This window comes from Mustelus asterias, chromosome 27 (genome assembly GCF_964213995.1).
Source record: "Mustelus asterias chromosome 27, sMusAst1.hap1.1, whole genome shotgun sequence".
NCBI classification, from domain to species: Eukaryota; Metazoa; Chordata; class Chondrichthyes; order Carcharhiniformes; family Triakidae; genus Mustelus; species Mustelus asterias.
The window spans coordinates 41,647,238-41,672,053 of record NC_135827.1 but is presented as its reverse complement, the minus strand read 5'-3'; the positions used below and the strand labels follow the sequence as shown (position 1 = coordinate 41,672,053).

The 24,816-nt window shown below is 40.7% G+C and overlaps 1 protein-coding gene across 1 annotated transcript in view; it reads right to left on the bottom strand.

The window, feature by feature from the left end:
* The window catches only part of cbl (Cbl proto-oncogene, E3 ubiquitin protein ligase), a 210,544-nt gene that overhangs the window by 46,581 nt on the left and 139,147 nt on the right, over positions 1-24,816 (bottom strand). The window contains exons 5-7 of the mRNA XM_078199115.1: positions 9,781-9,902; positions 4,662-4,799; positions 1,354-1,441 (exon numbers count right to left, since the gene is read on the bottom strand). Coding sequence (XP_078055241.1) covers positions 1,354-1,441; positions 4,662-4,799; positions 9,781-9,902 — 348 coding nt within the window. The remainder of the gene's footprint in view (positions 1-1,353; positions 1,442-4,661; positions 4,800-9,780; positions 9,903-24,816) is intronic.

The window sequence follows — 24,816 nt, the reverse complement described above, 5'->3', positions numbered from 1 at the left end:
GGAAAAAGCCTCTGAGAGTCCACGCGATCTATGCCTCTCAACATCTTATATACCTCTATTAGGTCTCCTCTCATCCTACGTCTCTCCAAGGAGAAAAGACCGAGCTCCCTCAGCCTATCCTCATAAGGCATGCCACTCAATCCAGGTAGCATCCTTGTAAATCTCCTCTGCACCCTTTCAATCATTTCCACGTCCTTCCTGTAATGAGACGATCAGAACTGAGCACAGTACTCCAAGTGGGGTCTGACGAGGGTCTTATATAGCTGCATCATTATCCCCGAACTCCTAAACTCAATCCCTCGATTGAATGTTGGGGAAGTCCAGAACTAGGGGTCACAGTCTAAGAATAAGGGGTAAGCCATTCAGGACTGAGATGAGGAAGAACTTCTTCACTCAGAGAGTTGTGAACCTGTGGAATTCTGTACCTCAGAAAGCTGTTGGGGCCAGATCATTAGATATGTTCAAGAGAGAGCTGGACGTGGCCCTTGCGGCTAAAGGGATCAAGGGATATGGAGAGAAAGCGGGAATGGGACATTGAAAGTGCATGATCAGCCATGATCATATTGAATGGTGGTGCCGGCTCGAAGGGCCGAATGGTCTACTCCTGCACCTATTCTCTACGTTTCTGTTTCCCTCCCCATCTTCTCTTAACCACAGTTCCTGCTCCTCAAAAATTCCATGGAGAGAAGGCCTTAAGTTTGCACTTAGAAGTCATTCCGCAAAATAAATTGTTTGAATATTTAATGTTTATCAAGTTCGAGTGGTTGAATGAGTCTACTGTCCTTGTCAGTTTCCAGCCCATCTTACAACTAAAGCAAATAAAACCAAGAAAGTCTTTCAGATTTTCAACAAGTCATAACTTTTGAAGCAAATGGGTTTGAAGCAGTAAATGAGCACATGATAGACAATATTATGAGTGATTATATTCTTAAGCATCAACATGAGAAACATGAGCAACACGTCCTCTCAAGTGAGATAACCTAAACAACTATCAGTTAGTCAATCTGGCAGATAGAAATGTGGTCACATGTTCAGGATGCTGAACAATGCTTTGTGGAATGAAATGATAGCCAACTAGAAAGGGGAAGCATGGAAGGTCAAGAATAGCATCATAAAACAAAGTAGGGGACATCTGGAAAATATTGCCTGGAATCAGGTGTAGCAACCAGCCAAGACAGGTGAAAATAGACAAAATTTGTGACGACAATGTACCTGCTGTAGAGAACCTACAGGCAACTCAACAAGATTATAGATGAACTAAAAATAACAATGATGTGGCAAGAATCAATGGCATTTTGTTGAAAGCAGCACTGAGTTCCCCAGAGAGCAGAAGCAGATAGGTCAGAACTCTACCTGTGTCACTTTAATATGGTCATGTGGTGTTGGCTCACACAAACCAGTCAGATCTGGATTCTGACTGCGTCCATCAGGAAACAGGTAACTAGGAAAAAGTAAAACCAAGGAGGTCAAATACTTTCACTGAATATCGCACATACAATATCACTTCACATGACAACATCAGTTGTGTTAGTCACTTTGAATCTTGGAGAATCTTCGAGCAATTTCTTCAAGCTTTCTTTAGTGACACATGCCAAACTGGAAGATAGGATGAGCAGAATTGGTGTTGAAAGTTCTTTCATGTCTTAAATGTTTACTTTAGCCACCAAAAACTATTATGGAGGACGCAACTATAGATCAGATCATGTTTTACTCACATTACACAAAGTAAAGGCGAGGCTTATTTAGGATTATGGTCACCTTATTTCAAATAAGATACAGTATTTGTGCATTAGAAAGAGTTGAGAGGAGAATGACGAGGATGGTTCCAGGCTTCAGTAAAATAATTTATTAATTTTACCCTTTTGTGCCACTGGCAAGACCAGCATTTGTTGTCCATTCCTAATTGTCCTTGAATGAGTGGCTTGCTCAGCTATTTCAGAGGGCAGTTAAGGGTCAATGATATTGCTGTGAATCTGGAGTCACATAAGCCAGATCAAGTAAAGATGGCAGGTTTCCTTAGATGGATTTTTACAACTGTCGATAGTTTCATGATCCATGTTACTGAGACTAGCTTTATATTTAGATTTATTAACTGAATTTAAATTTCACCAGCTTTCATATTTGAACCTAGGTCCCCAGGCCATTAGCCTGAGCCTCTGGAATACTAATTCAGTGACATGGTGATGATTGTCCCTTTAAGGGCAACGTAGCAGAGTACGGGTTAATCATCATAAGTGACATTACCACTACACCACAGCACAAGCAAGTAATATTGTTTCTCTTGAAAAGAGGTGACTGAAGGGTGACACTGTCTAGATGTGGTGGTAGTAACAATTATAGAATTCACAAGGATTTAGTGAGATTAAAAGTTAGAAAAAATACTACCCCTCTCCACAGGGGTTCGAATGTGATACAGGGAATGGAATTAACGTGGGGTCAATTGCATTCTTAAAAAACAAACTGGATTAACAATTATGAGATTGAACGATGATTCATGGTAACACCATTAGCAAATATTCCCTCGAGTTGATTGGAGGAGGAAGTATTTTTTCTTAAACTGGGGCTCAACAGATGGTGTGGAAGAAAAGTCAGTGATCGAATAAAACAGACATTGACTTGAGATGGAGCAAGGCTGATGGGTCAAATAGCCTTTTATTACTTTAGGTTTTGTCACATATTCACAGGAACAGGATCAGACTTGTCCAGCCCCCAGTTCAAAAGCTTATCAACAGTCATTGACAGACTTACAAGTGAATACTGGCCTCTCAGACATAATGGTGATCTTTCAAGCCTAAAATTAGGTTTAAATTCATTACTGGAATAAATGGTCATGAGTTCAAATAATGGGAGCAGCATGACAGGGAGTTTAAACCATAGAAGATTAAGTGGAGCAACAGAAGGAAAACACTCCAATCCTGCAACAACACTGAATTATGAATGCTTTCTGTGTTTTAAGCCTTTAAGAGGTAATTGCAACAACAGATTGCTAGATTTTGGACTTTTTCTTTCAAAGGCCACATCATTTACTGCGATTTCAGATTGGAAAGCAGTTAAATCACACAGGCCATAGTTCAGAACATCTTTCATAGTGGGATCTGTGATCCAATGATGTCCATTATAGGATGCCCAGTATCTGCAAGTCTAGATTTCTGTCCAGTTGGAGTCAGGCAAACCATTTCCCAAAAGGAGTATATGAAGAATTCAACATTACGCAATTTTGTATTTGTTAACTCATTAGTAGATTCTCTCCGTTGTTGTATACTGAAACATTTTTTGTAATAGCTTGGTTTTCCATCGAGTTGGTCACTACCTTTCAAAGGGAGAGGAGGAGGAGGAGGTAGTGCCCTAAATTATATCAGTATTTATCTGGGATTCTCCACATGGCAATGTTTTAAAACCACTTTTTTGAGAACTGAAGAAACTGTACAACATCTCAGAACATAGAACAGTACAGCACAGTACAGGCCCTTCGGCCCTCGATGCTGTTCCGAGCTTTGTCCGAAACCAAGATCAAGCTATCCCACTCCCTATAATTCTGGTGTGCTCCATGTGCCTATCCAATAACCGCTTGAAAGTTCCTAAAGTGTCCGACTCCACTATCACAGCAGGCAGTCCATTCCACACCCCAACCAGTTTGCAGATAATTGGCAATTCACTCAGTGTTGGGCTGAACTGACTATTACAATAAAAAATAAAAATAGGCTATGCTTCTCCCTTTCACTTCAGGTATCTAGATGGTTTATGCTAATAATTGATGTTAACAATTGTTCACTTATCATATTTGCCTTTAGCAGTGTCCTTTGAATACTAGCTCAACATCACAGGCTTCATTGTGGCCACAAATTAATCCAGCATTTCCCCTCTTGCAGGAGGAAAAGTAAACCAAGAATATCCAGATCTTGGAATGTAAAATCTAAAAAACATTAGTGTTCATCATTGGTACTTCCAATCGTCTAGTCTTTCAACTTTTGGGCGGCACGGTGGCACAGTGGTTAGCACTGCTGCTTCACAGCGCCAGGGACCCGGGTTCAATTCCAGCTTGGGTCACTGTCTGTGTGGAGTTTGCACGTTCTCCCCGTGTCTGTGTGGGTTTCCTCCGGGTGCTCCGGTTTCCTCCAACAGTCCAAAGATGTGCAGGTTAGTTGAATTGGCCATGCTAAATTGCCCCTTAGTGTCAGGGAGATTAGCAGGGTAAATATGTGGGGTTACAGGGATAGGGCCTGGGTGGGATTGTGGTCGGTGCAGACTCGATGGGCCAAATGGCCTCTTTCTGCACTGTAGGGATCCTGTCATTCTCTAGTCTAAGGAAACGCTAAGGAAACTTCAATGAGTTTTTGGAAACCAATACTGTGCAAACCACAAAAATGATAAATGTATTATCTTTCAAACTCTTTCTAGTAATTAATTGTAATATTTAAATCACATCATTTATTAACACCTGTACAGTTAAAATCAGCCATATTCTATTACTCTTCAATATCATAAAATGAGTATTAGTAGAACGCAAAAGTCATAATTTATATGTAAATTGAGATATTTGAAGTGATTCAACATTTTAAAGCTTATTGGTAAACACAATCTAAAGTGAAACTTACACGTTGTTTAGATTAGATAATTAGTTTTGGTAACGTTATAGCACTAAGAAAAATTTGTGAACCTACAATCCTTCACGGAATCCATCGATGAGAGCCTGGAAGAGGGGCTTGTTGTGAGGGATTGTTTGGAGAATGTTGCCATCTGCAGTGACATAGCCAATTGCCCATTGACCAAGCCTGGTGCAGCTCAGTCGGAATATGTAGCTGAAAGAAAAATGCAGAGAGGAACTTACATAAGATGAATCTGAGCACAAATACCAAAACAAATGGTTTGATAGGTCAGATTTGGAAGTTCAATCTTTAAAATTCATTCATGGGACATGAACATCTTTGGCACGGTCAGCATTTGCTGTCCATCTTAACATGCCTTGGAGAGGAACTTGCAGTTGATAGTGCTCCCATGGATCTGCTGGTTTTGGCCTGCTAAGTCAGGCTTGTCCGACCAACGGTCCACAGGCCACATTTCAACACATCGCCTTGTGGCAAATGCTGGGAAGACACGTTAGTGAGTTTGAAGATTTCTGCAGGGGAATTCTCCACCAACGACAGTCTGTTTTCTCTATGTTTGTTGTTGATAGGCTTGATGGTGAACCTATCAGTAAACATAGGAGAGAAACATGCTGTGATTGGAGAAGTAGCAAACGCAGGCAACAGCAAGTATGTGAAGATAGATACCTGCTGGAGTGTGGGACCTCCTTTCACCACTCTTCCCTATGGCTCCAGCCGCTTTCCCTCACTCCTGGTGCTCTGGCTTGTCTCCAGCCACATTACTCTGGTTCTCCCAGTGTCATGGCGCCACAAGGCAATGTATCATGTACCAATAGACTTTTGATCATTTTAATAGCAGCAAAGTGCTTTAGAGTAAGAATAGAATCAGGCTCATTTAGAATATCTATAGATCAGTACAGACGACTGCAGTGCAATGACTGAAACACACCAAAAACAACTCGTATCGATTTTGGGATTGTAAATTCTGCAATCATGGCCTGTGGTGACTTGAGCCTCATTAACACATTCCATCAACATTTTGAAACATCTTTTGATAAAATATCATGGTGAAAACAAACATTTTGACTCTGCAAAATGTGTGAAGCATTTACTACAATAACAACTCCACACATTTCCACTGCAAGTCAAATCACTGCAATAACATCTCAGAAGTGCAACATCAACACTATCATCCCATGACCAGAACAGCACCACCTGGTACTTCCGTTTGTGAATGAAACAAAAATCAACATTAAATCTATGATTTTCCATGAACTCGGTGCTGCTATTATTTCATTCACCAAACAAAAGTAGTAGTTGGGCTGTTCTGGCATGGTGTTGACTTTACTTCAATAACTAGCTTCACAATGAAGATTTGTAGCAAACAAGACCAAGTCATATTGGCCTGTTTATTAAATAAACAACTCAATTTGCAGTTAGTGCACAATTCTGATGCTCAAGAGTGTCCTACCTAGATGCCACCAACACGTCTCCTGTTCCACCAGAGGCCCAAACATTCTAGACCACTGCTACACAAATATCAAACATGTCTACCGCTCTATCACCCGCCCACACTTTGGTAAATCAGTCCACAAGGCTGTGCTCCTGCTCCCGGCTTACAAACAAAAACTGAAACAGGAGAATTAAAGAAAGTCGTGAAGTGTTGGTGTGAGGAATCAGATGATCTCCTACAGGACTGCTGCGAGTCAGTAGACTGGTCAATATTTTTTTAAAACTCAGCAAACAACCTGAAAGAGTATGCCACTACAGTAACTGACTTCGTTAGTTAAGTGTGTAGAAGACTGTGTGCCAAGGAAGCATATAATGTGTTTCCCAACCAGAAACCATGGATGAACAGGGATATCCACTGCTTGCTGAAGTCCAGGTCTGAGGCGTTCAAGTCACATGACCCTGACCTATACAAGAAATCCAGATATGATCTACGGAGATCCATTAAAGATGCCAAAAGACAGTACCAGACCAAGCTGGAGTCCCAGGCTACCACCGACTATGGCAAGGTTTGCAAAACATAACAAGCTACAAGATGAAGTCATGTAAAATTGCCGGCGCCAATGCACCCCTTTCCAATGAGCTCAATGCATTCTATGCCCTTTTTGAGCAAGAAGTCAGCGAGATATGCCTTATACACCTGTGTGTATATTCCCCTCAAAATCGATTTTCAAGTTTGCTGATGACACCACAGTAGTGGGTCAGATCTCAAACAATGATGAGACAAAGCACATGAAAAAGAGAGAGATTCTGGTGAGCTGGTGAGACGACAATAATCTCTCCCTCAATTCAACAAAACAAATGGGATAGTCACCAACTTCAGGAAGCTTAGTGGAGGACATGCTCCTGTCTACATCAATGGGAACGAAGTGTAAATGGTCGAGATCTTCAAGTGTCTAGGTGTCCAGATCACCAACAACCTGACCTGGCCATGCCAATGCTCCAGTTAAGATAGCCCACCAATGCCTCTACTTTCTCAGGAGGCAAAGGAAATTTGGCATGTCCGCTACGACTCTCACCAACTTTTACAGAAGCACCATAGAAAGCATTCTTTCTGGTTGTCTCACAGCTTGGAATGGCTCCTGCTCTGTCCAAGACCGCAAGAAACTACAAAGGGTCGTAATCGAAGCTCAGTCCATCATGCAAACCAACCTCATCCATCTGTCTACACTTCCCGCTGCCTCAGAAAAGCAGCCAGCATAATCAAGGGCCCCACGCACCCCAGACATACTCTCTTCCACCTTTTTCCGTCAGGAAAAAGATACAAAATTCTGTGAACACATCCCAACCGACTCAAGAACAGTTTCTTTCCTGCTGGCAGCAGACGTTTGAATTGACCTACCTCGCACCATGTTGATCTTTTTCTACATCCTAACACTACATTCTACACTTTCTCCTTCCCTTCTCTATGTACGACATGCTTTGTCTGTAGAGCACACAAGAAACAATACTTTTCACTGTATACTAATGCACGTGACAACAATAAAACTAATCAAATCAAAGGCCTTTTAGTTTGGTTTATATGGATTGCCAAGTGTTAGCTTTCCATTGTGCAGTTAGTTTAATTATTGATGCTGGCATTGAATATAATCACCATAACCAGATTGGCATATGCAAATAATATAACACATCATTAAACTTAATTCCATTAATTAATTTTAATTCCAATTCCATTCCACGAATGCCATTGGATTCCTGACACCCATTGTTGTTAAAACAACATGAGTCTTTTAAATCAAAATGGTCAAACTTGCTTCACACAATTCATTGTTCAAGTAATCCATTCATTAGGTAAGACACATTGGCTACAGAGGAACCACAATTTACTTTTTAAGATTCATAACTGGCAAGGCCAAACTTATAGCCCAACCCTAAATGCCTTCGAGAAGTGGTGGCGCCACCTTTTGAACTGCTACAGCCCATGTGGTGAAGATGCTGTTACAGCTGGAGTTCCAGGTTTGTGACTCAGGGATGTTGAAGAAACAACAGTATATTTCCAAATTAGGATTGACGTGCGACTTGGAGGGGAGCTTGGAGGTGGTGATTTTCCCATGTGCCTGCACTCTTGGCCTTCAGACAGTAAAGGTTACAGTTTTGTAAAGAACCTACGGTGAGTTGTTGCAGTACATTTTGTAGATGGTACATGCTGTGTTGGTAAATGAGGAAAGCTAGTTTAACCTCAGTGATGGGAAAACGTTCAGAAACGATAAACCATAACAAAAGTAACAGTGACTTCGAAAACTGTGGACTAATTAAAGAAAGCCAGCATGGATTTGTTCAAAACAAATGGTGTTCGACTAACTTGACTGAGTTTTTATGAGGTGGCACAGGAGGTTAAGAAGGGTAATGTCCTTGATGTAGTGTTTATGAACTTTCAAAGGACGTTTCATCAAAAGCCACATCATAGACTTGCCAGCAAAATTGAAGCTACTAAAATAAAAGGGAAAGTAGCAACATGAATCCAAACTTGGTAGAACAACAGGAAACATAGTGTGAATGAATATTTTTCAGAAGGCAGGACGATAGACAGTGGGGTTTCCTTTTCATCAGTACCAGGACCACCACTTTTCTTGAAGTAGATATGTGATCTAGATTTGGTAATAAATGACACAATTACAAACTTTGCAGATTGTATAAAAATTGGAAGCATTATGAACTGTGAGGAAGATCGGTGTTAGACTTTAAGAGGAAAGAGAGAGTTTGGTGGAATTGGGAGTCAGATGACAGATGAAATTTATTGCAGAGTTTAAAGTTTATTAGTGTCACAAGTAATCTTACATTAACACTGCAATTAAGTTACTGTGAAAAGTGACACTTTTTATTAGGAAGGATGAGGAGAGGCAATATTAAATAACAGATGCACTTCTAAATAAAGGATACACAGGAACAGAAACAGCTTGGGATGTTTATGTAAATCACTGACAGTAGCAGGGTATGTTGAGAAGGTGGTCAAAAACGTTAACAAGATCCCAGGCTTTATAAATAGATGCATCTGGTACAAAAGCAAGCAAGTTATGAACCTTTGTGAAACACAAAGTAGGCCTTGACTGGAGTACAATGCCTTATTCTAGACACTTTAGAAAGAATACAGGAAAGATTTATGAGAATGGTTCCAGAATTGAGAGGCTTCCATTACAAGGATGGATTGAAGAAGCTGATGAAGCTCTCCTCTAGGGATTAAAAGGTTGAGAGATGATTTACTGAAAAATTATGAGAGATCTGGACAAAGTAGGCAAAGAAAATGGTCTCTTCATGGAAGGGTCAAGAACCAAAGGACACCAATCAAAGTGACTGGCTAAAGAATTAACAGCAACATGAGAAAAAACATTTTTACAGATTAAGTGGAATGCATTGTGGTAGAGGTAGATTCAATTGTTTCTTTAAGCCATGATGGGTTAAAAGTTCTAACATTTTTGATTGCTTTCAACTAACAATATCCAAATAAAAAATTCACCATGCAGGGGATATTAAATAGGATCCTGCCATGCATCAGCGTACATAAACCACAGAAAAATGCATTTAATAGAGAAGACCTCTAATTTGGTTAGAAGCATAAATTACCCAAAGGAAAACTGGAACTGATTCCTGTCTCAGTCATGCTGTGAAATTCAATCTTCCTCTTATTAGCTCTTTCTATTTTGCGTCTCCACCAAAAAAAAAATGATATTGCTGTGGTTAATTTCCTTACCTCCCAGGTTTGTGGATGAATTTCTGGAGTCTTGCTTTCACCTCATCATAGGTTAAGAAGGCCATGTATCCTGGGTGAGTGACGGCTAATGAGTTCCAGTTCCTGAGCAGTGATGACCATGGCTATGGAATAGAAACACATGGTGAGGTAAGTATAGCTTATTTGTTACAACTGACAGCTAACTGCCTTCTACGTACACAAAATATAACTTTTTATATCCACAAGATGCGTTTGCTAAAAGATTTTGTCAGATGGTGCTAATTATAAAGCAATGTTCATGGCCCGCATTAACTTCAATGGCACAATTGACATATCTCAATCACAATGGAAAGAGAATCACACAAGGATTCAAACCCCACAACCATCTAATTCTGCATATCATTATATTTAGATACATTGAGGATAAATACTTCACAGTAAAGCGAAAATTGCACTTAATTTTTAAGATACAACTAACATTATCAAGAACAACCTTTCTAATGTTTTAGATGGGTTTTTTTTAGAAACAAATTATACCACACAAATAGCATCAATTATAACTTTCACTGACTCATCAAATCAACCCACTCATGTGATGTGACTCTTGATGACAGTCTTCATTTTGTATCCTCCAATTTCCCACACATTCTGCTCTTAATTAAAGATTGCCAAATATACGCCAAGCTGTGAGAATTATTCTGCTGTGGACTTACACTCACTGAAAAAGCAAGTTGAGACCGTCAAAAGTAATTTCATACAGAATCTTTATAGCCAGCTGAGACAGGGAAAACTTCCATTTCAAATTTTATCAACATTTGTGGCTTCATTGACTATTTATTGATATTGTATTATACACATAATACTCCCGTTTACAACTGTCAAACTTCTGCACATAAAAGCAATAATGGGGGATGGCTTCAAACTTGTGTGCTGGTGGCCAAAGTTGACTTTCCAACTAGTCTCATGCTGCCTAACCCTTTCCATACTTGTGAATAACATAGTTTTATTTCAAAAATGGACCACTGTCATATTGTTTCAATAGTTTTGTGCCAGACTTTAAACAACACTTAACCACTGCGACAACCATGCTGTAAAGTACTGGTGGTGATGGCATCGTGGTAATGTCACTGGACTAGTAATCCAGAGAACCAGGCAAATGCTCAAGTAACATGGGTTCAAATCCCACCAAGGAGATGGTGGGGTTTAAATTCAATAAATCAATCTGTAATATAAGCTGGTTTCAGTGAGCGTGACCAAAAAATCATCAATGGTTGTAAAGTATCATCTGGTTCACTAATCTCCTTTACGGAAGAAAATCTGCCATCTGTACCTGGTTTGGCCTACATGTAACTCCAGACCCACAGTAATGTGGTTGACTTTTAACTGCCCCCTGCAGAGACTGCTCAGTTCAAGGGCAACTGGGGATGCTGGATTTGCCAGCGATGCCTACTTCCTGTGAAAGAAAAAAAACAAAAGCTACAATTGGCACAAGTTCTTCCTTTTTCTGTTGAAATATCTGGACAGGAAGTACATGATTAATACTACCCAGCCTCACCCAACTAAGTTCTTGGAGGTCAGAGTGGAACTTGTTTTACTAAGAAATTAAGTGAATTTTTGAGGTCAATGGTCAAGCTGCAAAGCATACATTTCCATATTTACCCAGAACATGTGCTAAAATTAGACAACATTTCCTCTTCCTGCTTTAACCCTTTTTTCTTTTAACTTTGCCAATAAAAATGCACCAGTCAATTCAACAGAAAGCAACAAAATTGAAGAAAAACGCATTAATCTAATCATAGCTGGAACTGCAGTTTAAATTACTAATTTTGAATAAATATATGACAGTGTTAGCACTCCACCCTGACTGGTTCAGTTCAGTTTCACACTCTATAACTCATTGACCAATATCCTCACTCTTCTCTTCCCCATTCAAGGCAGCATGTTGCCACTAAGTGCTGCATCCACTTCAAATGTCATAAATGAGGACGGTGCAGATTTAAATTCCTCAAATTACTCAGCTCCATGCAAGTGGCACTGAAGGAAAAGCAATAAGCCAAGATTTGAACATTACTAACAGGCTGGGAGGAGAAGGAGTGGGGGGTGGGTGGAGACAACAGTGTAATGGGTGGCTTCAATTAGATGCTCAATTGTTGTATTGCAGGGGGAATGGCAACCTTCAACAACAAAGAGAGAGGACTAAGGGGATGGAAATGATCAGAAACAAATTACTTATTAAAAAATATGTTCAAATATTATACCAAATTACAAAAATGTATTAAAATTTTACAGATGTTACTTGCACACAACAGACAATGGTTAAGTATTGCGAGGAAGAGTGGAATGAGACAGCAATTCTAAAATTAGCAACCTATAAATGAGATAAAGTTAAATTATTTCAATTGCTTTGTTACTTGGTAATTTTCATATTAATAAATCTTTCAATGGAATATTTTAATTGCAATTATACACCCCATTGCTAGTGTCACAAGTGTTTGCAAAAGAAAAATGGACTCAAACATAATAAAATCACTATGAACTCCATAGCTTGTTTTACAAAATGCACACAATCTATTGCCCAAACCTCACTAAATTACAGTCAATGACTCACATGCCACTATACAGTTTGCCCTTGTAACTTGAAGCCATTTTGATTTGAAAATAGCTTTAACAAAGCAATTTAAATAAACAGCACAGGCCTTTTCTGCAAAATTCCATCATGTGATGAGTGACCCAAGACAGTAGAAGATCTCAACCTGCTCAAACTGAACTCTGTTAATCAGAATCTTGCAGGATTTTTTACCCATCCCCATCACCTTTGTTTTGTCAACAATGATCGGGATAGTGATTCTGGTTAACCTAATCCAGATGATCCACCAACACCTGTAGCTCCTCCACTGGGTTAGCAAGCAAAATGTCATCAGCATACCAAAGATGTCCAGCCAGTCCCTCATAATAATTTCTGCTAGGATGTCAAATGAGAAGAGGGTGTTGGCAAATCTGACCCCAGCTCGTTGCTTACATTGAAGTTTGGCTAGCAAATCAATTATATGATGTGGACAAACTATGTCTAACATTGCGAACCTGAGTTTCTCATTTGAGAATCGAATGCCTTCTGAAATTCAATGAAACATTTATGTTGGCTGGTGATGTTCTTGGACTTTGCACATTATGATTCTAAGATTAGTGATTTGCGCATTTTGATTCTAAGTTTAGTCCTCCCTGGACCTTCGATTTTCAACTTCTCAATTGTGTTTTCTAGAATCATAGAATCCTAGAGTGCGGAAGGAGGCCATTTGGCTCATCGAGTCTGCATCGACCACAATCCCACCCAGGCCCTATCCCCATAATCCCATGCGTTTACGCTAGCTAGTCCCCCTGACACTAATGGTCAATTAGCATAGTCAATCCACCTAACCTGCACATCTTTGATGTGGGAAGAAACTGGAGCACCCGAAAGAAACCCAAGCAGACACGGGGAGAATGTGCAAACTCCACACAGACAGTGACCCGAGGCTGGAATCGAACTTGGGTCCCTGGCACTGAGAGGCAGCAGTGCTAACCACTGTGTCACCATGCCACCCCCTGACATCTGTCATAAGCAAACTTTTTCTTCTTTATCTCAACTTCCATCTCTTTTGTCATCCACTGGGATCTGGCTTATTTTGCTCTACCTTTCCCTTTCGAGGGAATATACCCAACTACCTCTTCTTTGAAAGTAGCCCATTGTTCAGTGTAAAGCTGCTCATCACCAGTTAAGGGAAAACGTTTACTTATGGGTTAAAAATACACAGAGGCTTGAAACCTTGTGGCTGTAATCAGTCCTGAGGTGACGGAGTACAGAAACCCGCGCTTACGAAGGTGATCCCCCACCCTGCCCCCGACTGGTTCCCTGGGGCATGTGACCCTTGCTCTGCAGATTGAGCCTTAAGGTATCACCACATTCTTCCACTTTATACAAATGTCAATACACAATTTATACACTCCAAGATAATTAAATAATTAGCACATGAATTGAGTCAATTATAAACAAGTCTTTCAGGGGGTTTCCAAATCGTTGTGAAGCCGCGTAACACCTCAGTCTGAGGCGCTTCCACTGGATTGCTGTCAGCCAAAACCACAATGACAAGCGCCTCTTCAGGCACAGGCAGTTCAGTCCAATCTGTTTGCCTGGAGACGTCAGTTACGTCTGCCACAGGATGATCAGGCAGTTCAGCTGTTAGGATTCTGGACGGGAACCCCATGGTATATTTTGAAGCCAAACTAGACCCCAATAATTTTTCTATTTTGGCATAAATGCAAAGAAAGGATACTTCATTCCAGGAATTATTCTACCGACAAAGGGTCTTTTATAGTAAAACAAGTTTAGACATAGTGTAACATAGTTTAGATACAACTCGAACAAAAGAACACTATTAACAACTGAATATTTAAAATGAAAAGGAAACAACTTTAATTTCTAATTTTTTTCACTTCAAATTAAATTCACTTTTTCAGTTCCAAATAAGAAACGTTCCTCTTACAGACTTAAATGCTACAGTTAGCAATCATAAAATTACTTTCTATAATGAGTGTAGACAGTCTTGGAACGTTTAGAGAGAAAAATGAGTTCTAGAAGTCTACAAAATCCATCTAACTTCAACCAGGCTTCAGCTGCAAACAACTTGCTTTCTACATAAGCTTTTTTCTCTGCCACAGACCCTTTTGGCAAAATTCCTCTGTTGTATTTGTGCGCATGTGTGCATATGTGTATATTCGTGCATGTGCATTAGGGTATTCATTATTATACTTTTATATTTCATACTGTGTATGCTAACAAATTTTTGACACCTCCATTTTTCATTTATTGAAGAAACCTGGGTATTGAGTGGTTATTCTCAGATTAGTAAGCAAAGCAGATATTTGGCCATAAAGCTAGCTGGAAAATTAATTTAAATATATGTTACGACCCATGCATAATGGAGCTAGAAACAGACAAGGCACTTTCCCTCTCATCTCAGTTGTAACAAGTGCTCTGGAGTTCCCACATAGCACAGAATGTGCACACTAGCAGTTGGAGCAGCCCTGCCATTTTTCAGCTGGATAACAACATTGCTACTTCTAATAAACCTTAGTACTGCAAACAAATCCTTATCCAAACTAATGCACTTTACTGCTAATATTTAGTATACTTCACTAGTGGTAATAAACCTTACTTTAAAGAGAAAGACAAGACTCAACAGTTTATTCTATAGTTTGGATAAAATAAATGGGGAATATTCAGCAGCCAATCACCTACCTGCTTCACCATTATGTTACATCTCTATTTTTCTTTTCGAATGCCAGTTCTGACTGGCTGACTGATGGCAACGGCAGCAGCTAACTGATAATATCCCCACTCCTGGTCTCACTCTGAATACTCGGCCTCAATGGGCTATTCATATCCTCATTCCTGGTCTCAGTCTCTCCCACTATTTTCTGACTCTCATTGGCCATAATGTACCACAAGGTCAAAAGTTTATAGGTCCCTAAGCACTGTTGGACACTGCATGGACACATGCAAGCCCAACTGAGGTAGATATTTACAGCAATTATTTCTGTCTAAAGTATTTTTAAAATTTCTCTTACAATTGATTCCAACTGGACAGAAATTAGAATTTCCAAACCTCATGTTGAGGCTGTTCTAAGCAATGATAACATTAAGACTGGAGTGAAATAGATGCTGCCAACTCTGAAATAAAAACAGAAAATGCTGTATGAACTCAGTAGGCCTGGCGGCATCTGTGGAGAAAGAAACAGAGTTAAAGTTGACTTTGAATTACTCAGGCAGGCATTATGATCGGCGCAGGCTTGGAGGGCCGAAGGGCCTGTTCCTGTGCTGTACTGTTGTTTGTTCTTTGACTCTTCCTCAGAGTCAAAGAGGGAGAAATGTGAACTGTATAGGAAGGGGTGGAGCAGGTGGAGAAAAATAGAAGATCATAATAGGTTTGAGGAAGAAGAGATTGCTTAAAGATGTTTAGGGCACAAGACAAAGAAAGTGTTAATGACAGTGTTAAGGACTACCAACTCTGTGCTGCACATCTCTGAACACTCCTTATATTTTATACCATCAAAGAACCCAAACTTCAGATAACTTGATTCTCCAACTTTTGGATCGCTGTATCTGAAGTAGTGTTTTCCACAAACTCAGTTTTTAAACATAGCTTTCAGATTAGACAGCTAAGAAACCTGGATACAGAAATTAAAACATTCACTATATTTAGAATACTGATACTATGCCAGTTCTAAACTAAACCAATCCAAACCAAAAATGTCCTTATAAACACAAGCCTCTCATTCCCCTCGTACCTCAGCAAGTTTACTTGGTGAGTCACTAAGTTGTACAGGCATGCAAGGTCTCAGGTTCAACTCCTAATCTGTAATAAGTTCACATCAGTCCAGCCCAAATAGAAACATGTTGTTCATTTTCCACATGGTTGTTTCATTATCTAAGAAATTGTGAATGGAATTAATCAATGTGGAATTGTCAACAAACAGCATCTCTCCCAACATTGTGAAGAAAGCAGCTGAAGTTTGCTGGGTAAAGAACCTTTCATTGAGAAACTGCTGCAGTAATATTCTGGGACTGGTTTCAACAATCACAATCACCTTCCTTTGCATCACATATGCTTCTAACCACTATGATTTTCCCTTTGACCCCACTCATCTCATTTTTATCAAGTCTCTTTGGTGCTATACTTTACAAGATGCTGCCATGAGGCTACGGGCAGCTTTTCTCACTTTTCCCCTGGCATTCTGTTCTTTCATCCATGTCTCAACAAGGCTATGAAAGTTTGGAGTCAAGTGGTTCTGGCAGACCCCGGACTGTGCGTCAGTAAGTATGCTATTTGGTGAGTAAGTCCCGCTTGATAGCACAATTGATAACTCTGTACATCACTGCATTTACTTTTGGCTAGGACTATAATTAGCTGCATTAAATTAGCCCTTTTTTTTAAGAATTAGGAAAAGTGGGCAATCTTCCACTTTACCGGCTAGATGTCAAGACATACTTGTGCTACAACAATGACCGTTAGGAGAGCAGTTGCTCTGGTCCACAGAGCTTCAGCACCGTAGCCAGGACGTTGTCAGCTACATCATTGGGATCTATCCATCAATGTAGAAAATTGATCAGGAATGTTCTGCCCACAAAAAACAGAACAAATCCAATCTGGCTGATTACAGCCCATCAGTCTACAGTTACAGACAGGAGAGGGGTTTATTTTAAACCGCCCCAATTTCTTCTCTCACCACCCATTCGTAAACAGAAAGGTGTTTTGATTTCCTCCTTTAAGTGGTGGTATATTTCCCAACCCCACTATTTTGTAGACATCAGTGGCCAGGCCTGGTTTATGAAACATAAATGGCCTTTGCATAATTCCCTTGAATTTTGTTCACCAGCCCACAGAGATTGGTTTGGAGATAAAGAGGTGCAAGACACTGTAATATTGCCAAAGAGCTCTTACTGTTCAAGGGTCACAGCCAGGCACAGCTGTAGTCATTTTAAAAGGTCCTTGTCAGGTAAATCTATATATATATATACACACACACATATATATATATAATATAAACACATTTCATAAAAATATAGTGCAAGGTCTTAACCCTGTTACATTACACTCAAACATCAGCAAAACGAAAAAGGTGCTGTGAACGGCATTATCAAGAGCCACTTACACAACAACAACTTACTCAGCAAAGATCGGTTTGGGTTCCACCAGGACCACTCAGCATCAGACCTTATCACAGCCTTAGACCAAACATGGACAAAAGAGCCAAATTGCAGAAGTGACATTGCTCGACTGGGAGCCAATGTAGGTCATCAAGCTCAGGAGTGACAGGGGAATGGAACTTGCTGAGAGTTAAGACACAGGCAGCAGAGTTTTGCATTACCTAAACTTTATGGAGAATAGATATGAGAAACCAGCCAGGTTTTATTGGAATAGTTGAATCTAGAGGAATGTGGAATATGCTAGACCAAAATGATGTGATGAATGAATACTTTTCTTCAGTGTTCACCAAGGAGAGGGGCCATGTTTTTGAGGAAGAGAAGGTGTTACAGGCTAATAGGCTGGAGGAAATAGATGTTCGGAGGGAGGATGTCTTGGCAGTTTTGAATAAACTGAGGTTGATAAGTCCCCTGGGCCTGATGAAATGTATCCTAGGATTCTGTGGGAGGCAAGGGATGAGATTGCAGAGCCTTTGGCGTTGATCTTTGGGTCCTCGCTGTCCACGGGGATGGTGCCAGAGGACTGGAGAATGGCGAATGTTGTTCCTCTGTTTAAGAAAGGGAATAGAAATGACCCTGGTAATTATAGACCGGTTAGTCTTACTTCGGTGGTTGGTAAATTGATGGAAAGGGTCCTTAGGGATGGGATTTACGACCATTTAGAAAGATGCGGATTAATCCGAGATAGTCAGCACGGATTCGTGAAGGGCAAGTCGTGCCTCACAAATTTGATAGAATTTTTTGAGGAGGTAACTAAGTGTGTTGATGAAGGTAGGGCAGTTGATGTCATATACATGGATTTTAGTAAGGCGTTTGATAAGGTCCCCCATGGTCGGCTTATGATGAAAGTGAGGAGGTGTGGGATAGAGGGAAAGTTGGCCGATTGGATAGGTAACTGGCTGTCTGACCGAAGACAGAGGGTGGTGGTCGATGGAAAATTTTCGGATTGGAGGCAGGTTGCTAGCGGTGTGCCGCAGGGATCAGTGCTTGGTCCTCTGCTCTTTGTGATTTTTATTAATGACTTAGAGGAGGGGGCTGAAGGGTGGATCAGTAAATTTGCTGATGACACCAAGATTGGTGGAGTAGTGGATGAGGTGGAGGGCTGTTGTAGGCTGCAAAGAGACATAGATAGGATGCAAAGCTGGGCTGAAAAATGGCAAATGGAGTTTAACCCTGATAAATGTGAGGTGATTCATTTTGGTCGGACAAATTTAAATGTGGATTACAGGGTCAAAGGTAGAGTTCTGAAGACTGTGGAGGAACAGAGAGATCTTGGGGTCCATATCCACAGATCTCTAAAGGTTGCCAGTCAAGTGGATAGAGCTGTGAAGAAGGCCTATAGTGTGTTAGCTTTTATTAACAGGGGGTTGGAGTTTAAGAGCCGTGGGGTTATGCTGCAACTGTACAGGACCTTGGTGAGACCACATTTGGAATATTGTGTGCAGTTCTGGTCACCTCACTATAAGAAGGATGTGGAAGCGCTGGAAAGAGTGCAGAGGAGATTTACCAGGATGCTGCCTGGTTTGGAGGGTAGGTCATATGAGGAAAGGTTGAGGGAGCTAGGGCTGTTCTCCCTGGAGCGGAGGAGGCTGAGGGGAGACTTAATAGAGGTGTATAAAATGATGAAGGGGATAGATAGAGTGAACGTTCAAAGACTATTTACTCGGGTGGATGGAGCTATTACAAGGGGGCATAACTATAGGGTTCGTGGTGGGAGATACAGGACGGATATCAGAGGTAGGTTCTTTACGCAGAGAGTGGTTGGGGTGTGGAATGGACTGCCTGCAGTGATAGTGGAGTCAGACACTTTAGAAACATTTAAGCGGTTATTGGATAGGCACATGGAGCACACCAGGATGATAGGGAGTGGGATAGCTTGATCTTGGTTTCAGATAAAGCTCGGCACAACATCGTGGGCCGAAGGGCCTGTTCTGTGCTGTACTGTTCTATGTTCTAAAACTGTGGTGGTATACTTGCTAATGGATCTGTGGACAAGTAATTTTGGACAATTAAATCTGCCTATACTTTGCTCAAAGTAGCATGGTGGTCAGCTCCACATCACATGATAGGATATGTTCCCACTGTAAAAACAAGACAAGATCTTCTTCACTCTTTCCTTTGTCCTGCAAACGTACCAGCTTCTAAACAGTCAATAGTGCTGTTATCCAATCATAACAACCTGGTTTATCTGACCTACTCTTTTCAGTGTTCAGTCTCAGCCCTCCATCAAGGTTTATAAATTTAAATTAGTTGACAGGAATTGATCAGAAGAATGATTTTCTTGTTTATTGTGATCCTAATGTATTATAAATCTGGTCCATTCTGTGTATGCATATTCTCTTGGGATGTACAGCTATCACCACATAGATAAATGTCCTCGCTGCAATGGTATGTCAATTTCAACTACTGCCCTCCAGATATATAAACTCGGTTTTAATACAGCTCTATGTCACACCACAATTAGCCAGTGCAACAAATTATTTTTTTTTAAATATAATGCTTGTTTCATGATACTCAATACGAACCAACTTTGAGTCACAATTAGAGTCATGAGTCTCTCTAATAAGGAATGATTGCTTTTATCAGTTCAGAGATTATATTCCAAAATCAAGTTTCGAAGCAACAGGGTGCTTAGCTGCCAAAATGCAATCCAAAAGTAAACAAGATAATTTTATAGGAAAATATGTGCATTCAGTCACTAAGTACTTTTCTAAGGCAGTATTTAAAGCTTTCAAATATATATATTTTCAGAATTCAGCTTTTAATAATAGAACAGATCAAATTGGATCAGGATCCAAAGTTCCAGGTGGAGCGCTTTATACAACATTCTAATCCAAACAGAAAAGATGCTAGTCACTTCAGTAACCTATTGTTTTAATACTTCCACCACTAGATGGTGGCACTGTACTCATGTGAAGATTTGTTAGTGGCTGAACTACAAGGAAATAATGATGGATTACAATATTTCTACGGATACTGAGACATGGTACTTTTAATGCTTAAAGGTCTTTGGTCCCACATCTTCTTAGACTTTTGCTCTTGCAAACCTGAAACTATACAAACCCAACCACTAAACAATCAATCAATAACCTCCCTCGCACTGCCAACATACTGAAATCAGCGATAATAACAACAGGAAATGCTGGAAATCAGCAGATCAAACAGCAACAGTGGAAAGAGAAACAGAGTTAACATTTCTGGTCTGTGACCTATCGGAACCCTTAAACATTAATTCATTTTCTCTCTCCACAATAAAGGGCACAAACCTGAAACGTCTTTCTCTTGCCTAACCTGCTGAAAATTTTCAGCATTTTTGAAATTTCAAATTTCCAGCATCTGCAAAATTCTTTCCGCAATTGCTTTTCCACAATTAAAATGGGTTAGTTTCATTAGCTACAAAAGCTGACCTGACTCAAACCAACATCCATCAAATTAACCCAACCACACCAGCATATCAAACCCCTTGTCTTGATTTCTTTTATAACTCCTTTATTTCTCACAAACATAGGCTGGAATTTTCTGGCTGTTCACACTGAAGGGATCTTCCGGTCCCAACGATGGTGCAACCCTGGCACAGGTTTCCTGGTGGCAAGGCGTGCATTCAACAGGAAACCACATTGATAATGGCGGGACCAGAACATCCTGCTGGCCAATGGCAGGCTACCTCCACCATCATGAAACATATGGCAGGTTGCATGGAAAGTCCCGTCCATAGTTTCTCCCAGTAACACAATGCTCCTGGTCAAAGGTAGGGTTCTGAAGACTGTGGAGGAACAGAGAGATCTTGGGGTCCATATCCACAGATCTCTAAAGGTTGCCACTCAAGTGGATAGAGCTGTGAAGAAGGCCTATAGTGTGTTAGCTTTTATTAACAGGGGGTTGGAGTTTAAGAGCCGTGGGGTTATGCTGCAACTGTACAGGACCTTGGTGAGACCACATTTGGAATATTGTGTGCAGTTCTGGTCACCTCACTATAAGAAGGATGTGGAAGCGCTGGAGAGAGTGCAGAGGAGATTTACCAGGATGCTGCCTGGTTTGGAGGGTAGGTCATATGAGGAAAGGTTGAGGGAGCTAGGGCTGTTCTCTCTGGAGCGGAGGAGGCTGAGGGGAGACTTAATAGAGGTGTATAAAATGATGAAGGGGATAGATAGAGTGAACGTTCAGACTATTTACTCGGGTGGATGGAGCTATTACAAGGGGGCATAACTATAGGGTTCGTGGTGGGAGATACAGGACGGATATCAGAGGTAGGTTCTTTACGCAGAGAGTGGTTGGGGTGTGGAATGGACTGCCTGCAGTGATAGTGGAGTCAGACACTTTAGAAACATTTAAGCGGTTATTGGATAGGCACATGGAGCACACCAGGATGATAGGGAGTGGGATAGCTTGATCTTGGTTTCAGATAAAGCTCGGCACAACATCGTGGGCCGAAGGGCCTGTTCTGTGCTGTACTGTTCTATGTTCTATGTTCTCCTTACGTGAGTTCAAAGGAATGGTGGGACTGATTAGGCACCAAAAGAGAGATCTATTAGCAGAGGCATGATTGAAATGTTAAATGAGTACTTTGCACTGGTGTTTACTGAGAGAAAAGGCTTTCAAAGCTGTGGCAAATGAGGAGCTAGTCAGGATACTGAATGAAAAAGGAGACACTTGAAAGCCTGGCAGTACTAAGGTGCATCCCAGATTGCTGAGAGGATAGAAATTGCTGAGATGTTAGCCATAATTTTCTAAATTCCTTAAATACAGGAATGGGGCCAAAGCTCTGGAGGAATATAAACTGTGTATGGTTGTTCAAAAACTGATGGATAAATCTGAAGATTACAGATGGAAGTGATGGAAGAACATTTAGAAATATCAATGGGAAAAAAATGAATATTTATGTGGAGAAAGATGAACCAGTGCCGATTTGTTAAGAGAAAATAATGCTGGACTAACTTGATTATGTTTTTTTGATGAGCTAATTGAGGGTGTGGATGAGGCAATGCCGTTGATATTGTGTATATGGGTTTTCAAAAGGCATTTTGATAAAGCACCACATATTGGACTTAACAAAATTTAAACCCATGGAATAAAAGGGGCAACACTAAGATCAATATAGAATTGGCCAAGGGATTAATAAAGAATTGCAGTGAATGATTGCATTATGGGTTTAATTTAGAATCATAGAATTCCTACAGTACAGAAAGAGGCCATTCAGCCCATCAAGCCTGCACTGACAGCAATCCCACCCAGGCCCTATCTCTGTAAACCCATGTATTTACCCGGCTAATCTTCCTGCCTTCTAAGGGGCAATTCAGCATGGCCAATCAACCTAACCTACACATCTTTGGACTGTGGGAGGAAACCAAAGCACCTGGAGGAAACCAAATGAGACACAGGGAACTGTATAGGAGGAAGTGGAGCAGGTGGAGAAAAATAGAACAGCCTTGATTTCCCATGCAAAATTTTTAAACCTGCAGACAAAAACACTTGGAAACACAATAAACAATGAGGAAGATAGTATACCTCCAGAAACTATAGATATGCTGACAGAACGGATAGAGATGTGCTGCAGTATATCTGGAAGATGGACACACTGCTGCCACTGTGCATTGATGGCAGAGGGAGTGAATGTTGAAGGTGATAAAGTGCCAATGAAGAAGGCTTCATTGTCCTTAATAGCGTCAAGTTTCTTGAGTGCCGTTGGAACTGCACCCATCCAGGCAAGTGCAGAGTATTCCAGCAGTCCTGGCTTGTGCATTTAGGTTACGAACAGGCTTTGGGGAGTCAGGAAGTGAATGACTCTCTGCAGAAATCCCAGTCTCTGAACTGGCTTTGTGGCCATGTAATTTATATGGCCAGTCCAATTCCATTTTTGGTCAAAGGTTAACCCCCAGGATGTTGATAGCAGAGGATTCAGTGACGGCAATGAATATCATGGGGCGATGGTTTGATTCTCTCTTGTTGGAGATGGTCATTGCCTGGTACTTATGCAGCATGGCTTTTACATGCCACTTATCAATCCAAGCTTGAATATTGTCCAGGTCTTGCTGCATATGGACACAAACTATTTCAACAGTCGCTTCGTCTTGAATGGTAAACATTGTGCAATCAGCAGCAAATATCCCAATTCTGACCTTATGATGGCAGGAGGTCAACGATGAAGCAGCTGAAAATGCTAATTGCTTGCTGTACCTGAATGCCAACCATTTGTGTCCCTTGTACAAGTATAGAACATAGAAAAAATACAGCACAAACAGGCCCTTCGGCCCACAAGTTGCACCGGTCATGTCCCTACCTACCTAGGCTTATATATAGGCTATAGAACATAGAAAGTATACCCAAGTTCCTATGAACATTAACATGTAGAAGTTTCACACCTTTTAAATATTCTGCTTTTCAATTATTACAAACCTCATGATATTCTATCTGCCACCTTATTACCTACTCACTTAATACGTATATTTTTTTGAAGCCTGTATCCTCTTCACACTTGTATTTCCACCCAGCTTTATATGGTCAGTAAACTTAGTTACCTTATTCTCAGTCTCTTCGCTCAAGTCATTAATATGGATTGTAGACCCTAGCATTGATTTCTTGCAACACTCCACTATCACAGCAGCCAACTTGAAAATTCTCTGTCCCTACTCTCTGTAATCTGTACATTAATTAGTCCTCTATTCATGCTAGTATATTACCCCAACTCTAGGATTTGTTTATTAACCTTTTGTGTGGCACCTTTTGGAAAACCTAATTTAAGTTAAGGTTATTTATTGTCACAAGTAGGCTTACATTAACACTGCAATGAAGTTACTGTGAAAACCCCCTAGTTGCAACATTCCGGCACCTGTTTGGGTGCACGGAGGGAGAATTTTGCACGGCCAATGCACCTAACCAGCACGTCTTTCGGATTGTGGGAGGAAAGTGGCGCATTCAGAGGAAACCCATGCAGTCACAGGGAGAATGTGCAGACTCCGCACAGACAGTGACCCAAGCTGGGAATCAGGTCCCTGGCGCTGTGAGGCAGCAGTGCTAACCACTGTGCCACCCAACATACCACATCTACCAGTTCCCTTTAATGTAACTTACCAGTTACATCCTCAAAAATGTCAAATATATTTGTCAACCACAATTTCCCTCTTGTAAAACCATGTTGATTTTGTCTGATCATGCTAGGAGTTTCCAAGTGCATTGTTGAGACTTCCTTAATAAAAAATTCCAGCATTTTTTTGATAACTGATATCAGGCTAACTGGCCTATAGTTTCCAGCTTTTGCTCGCAACCCCTTCTTGAATTACAGTGTTATATTTGCTAATTTCGAATCCGTTGGGACTGCT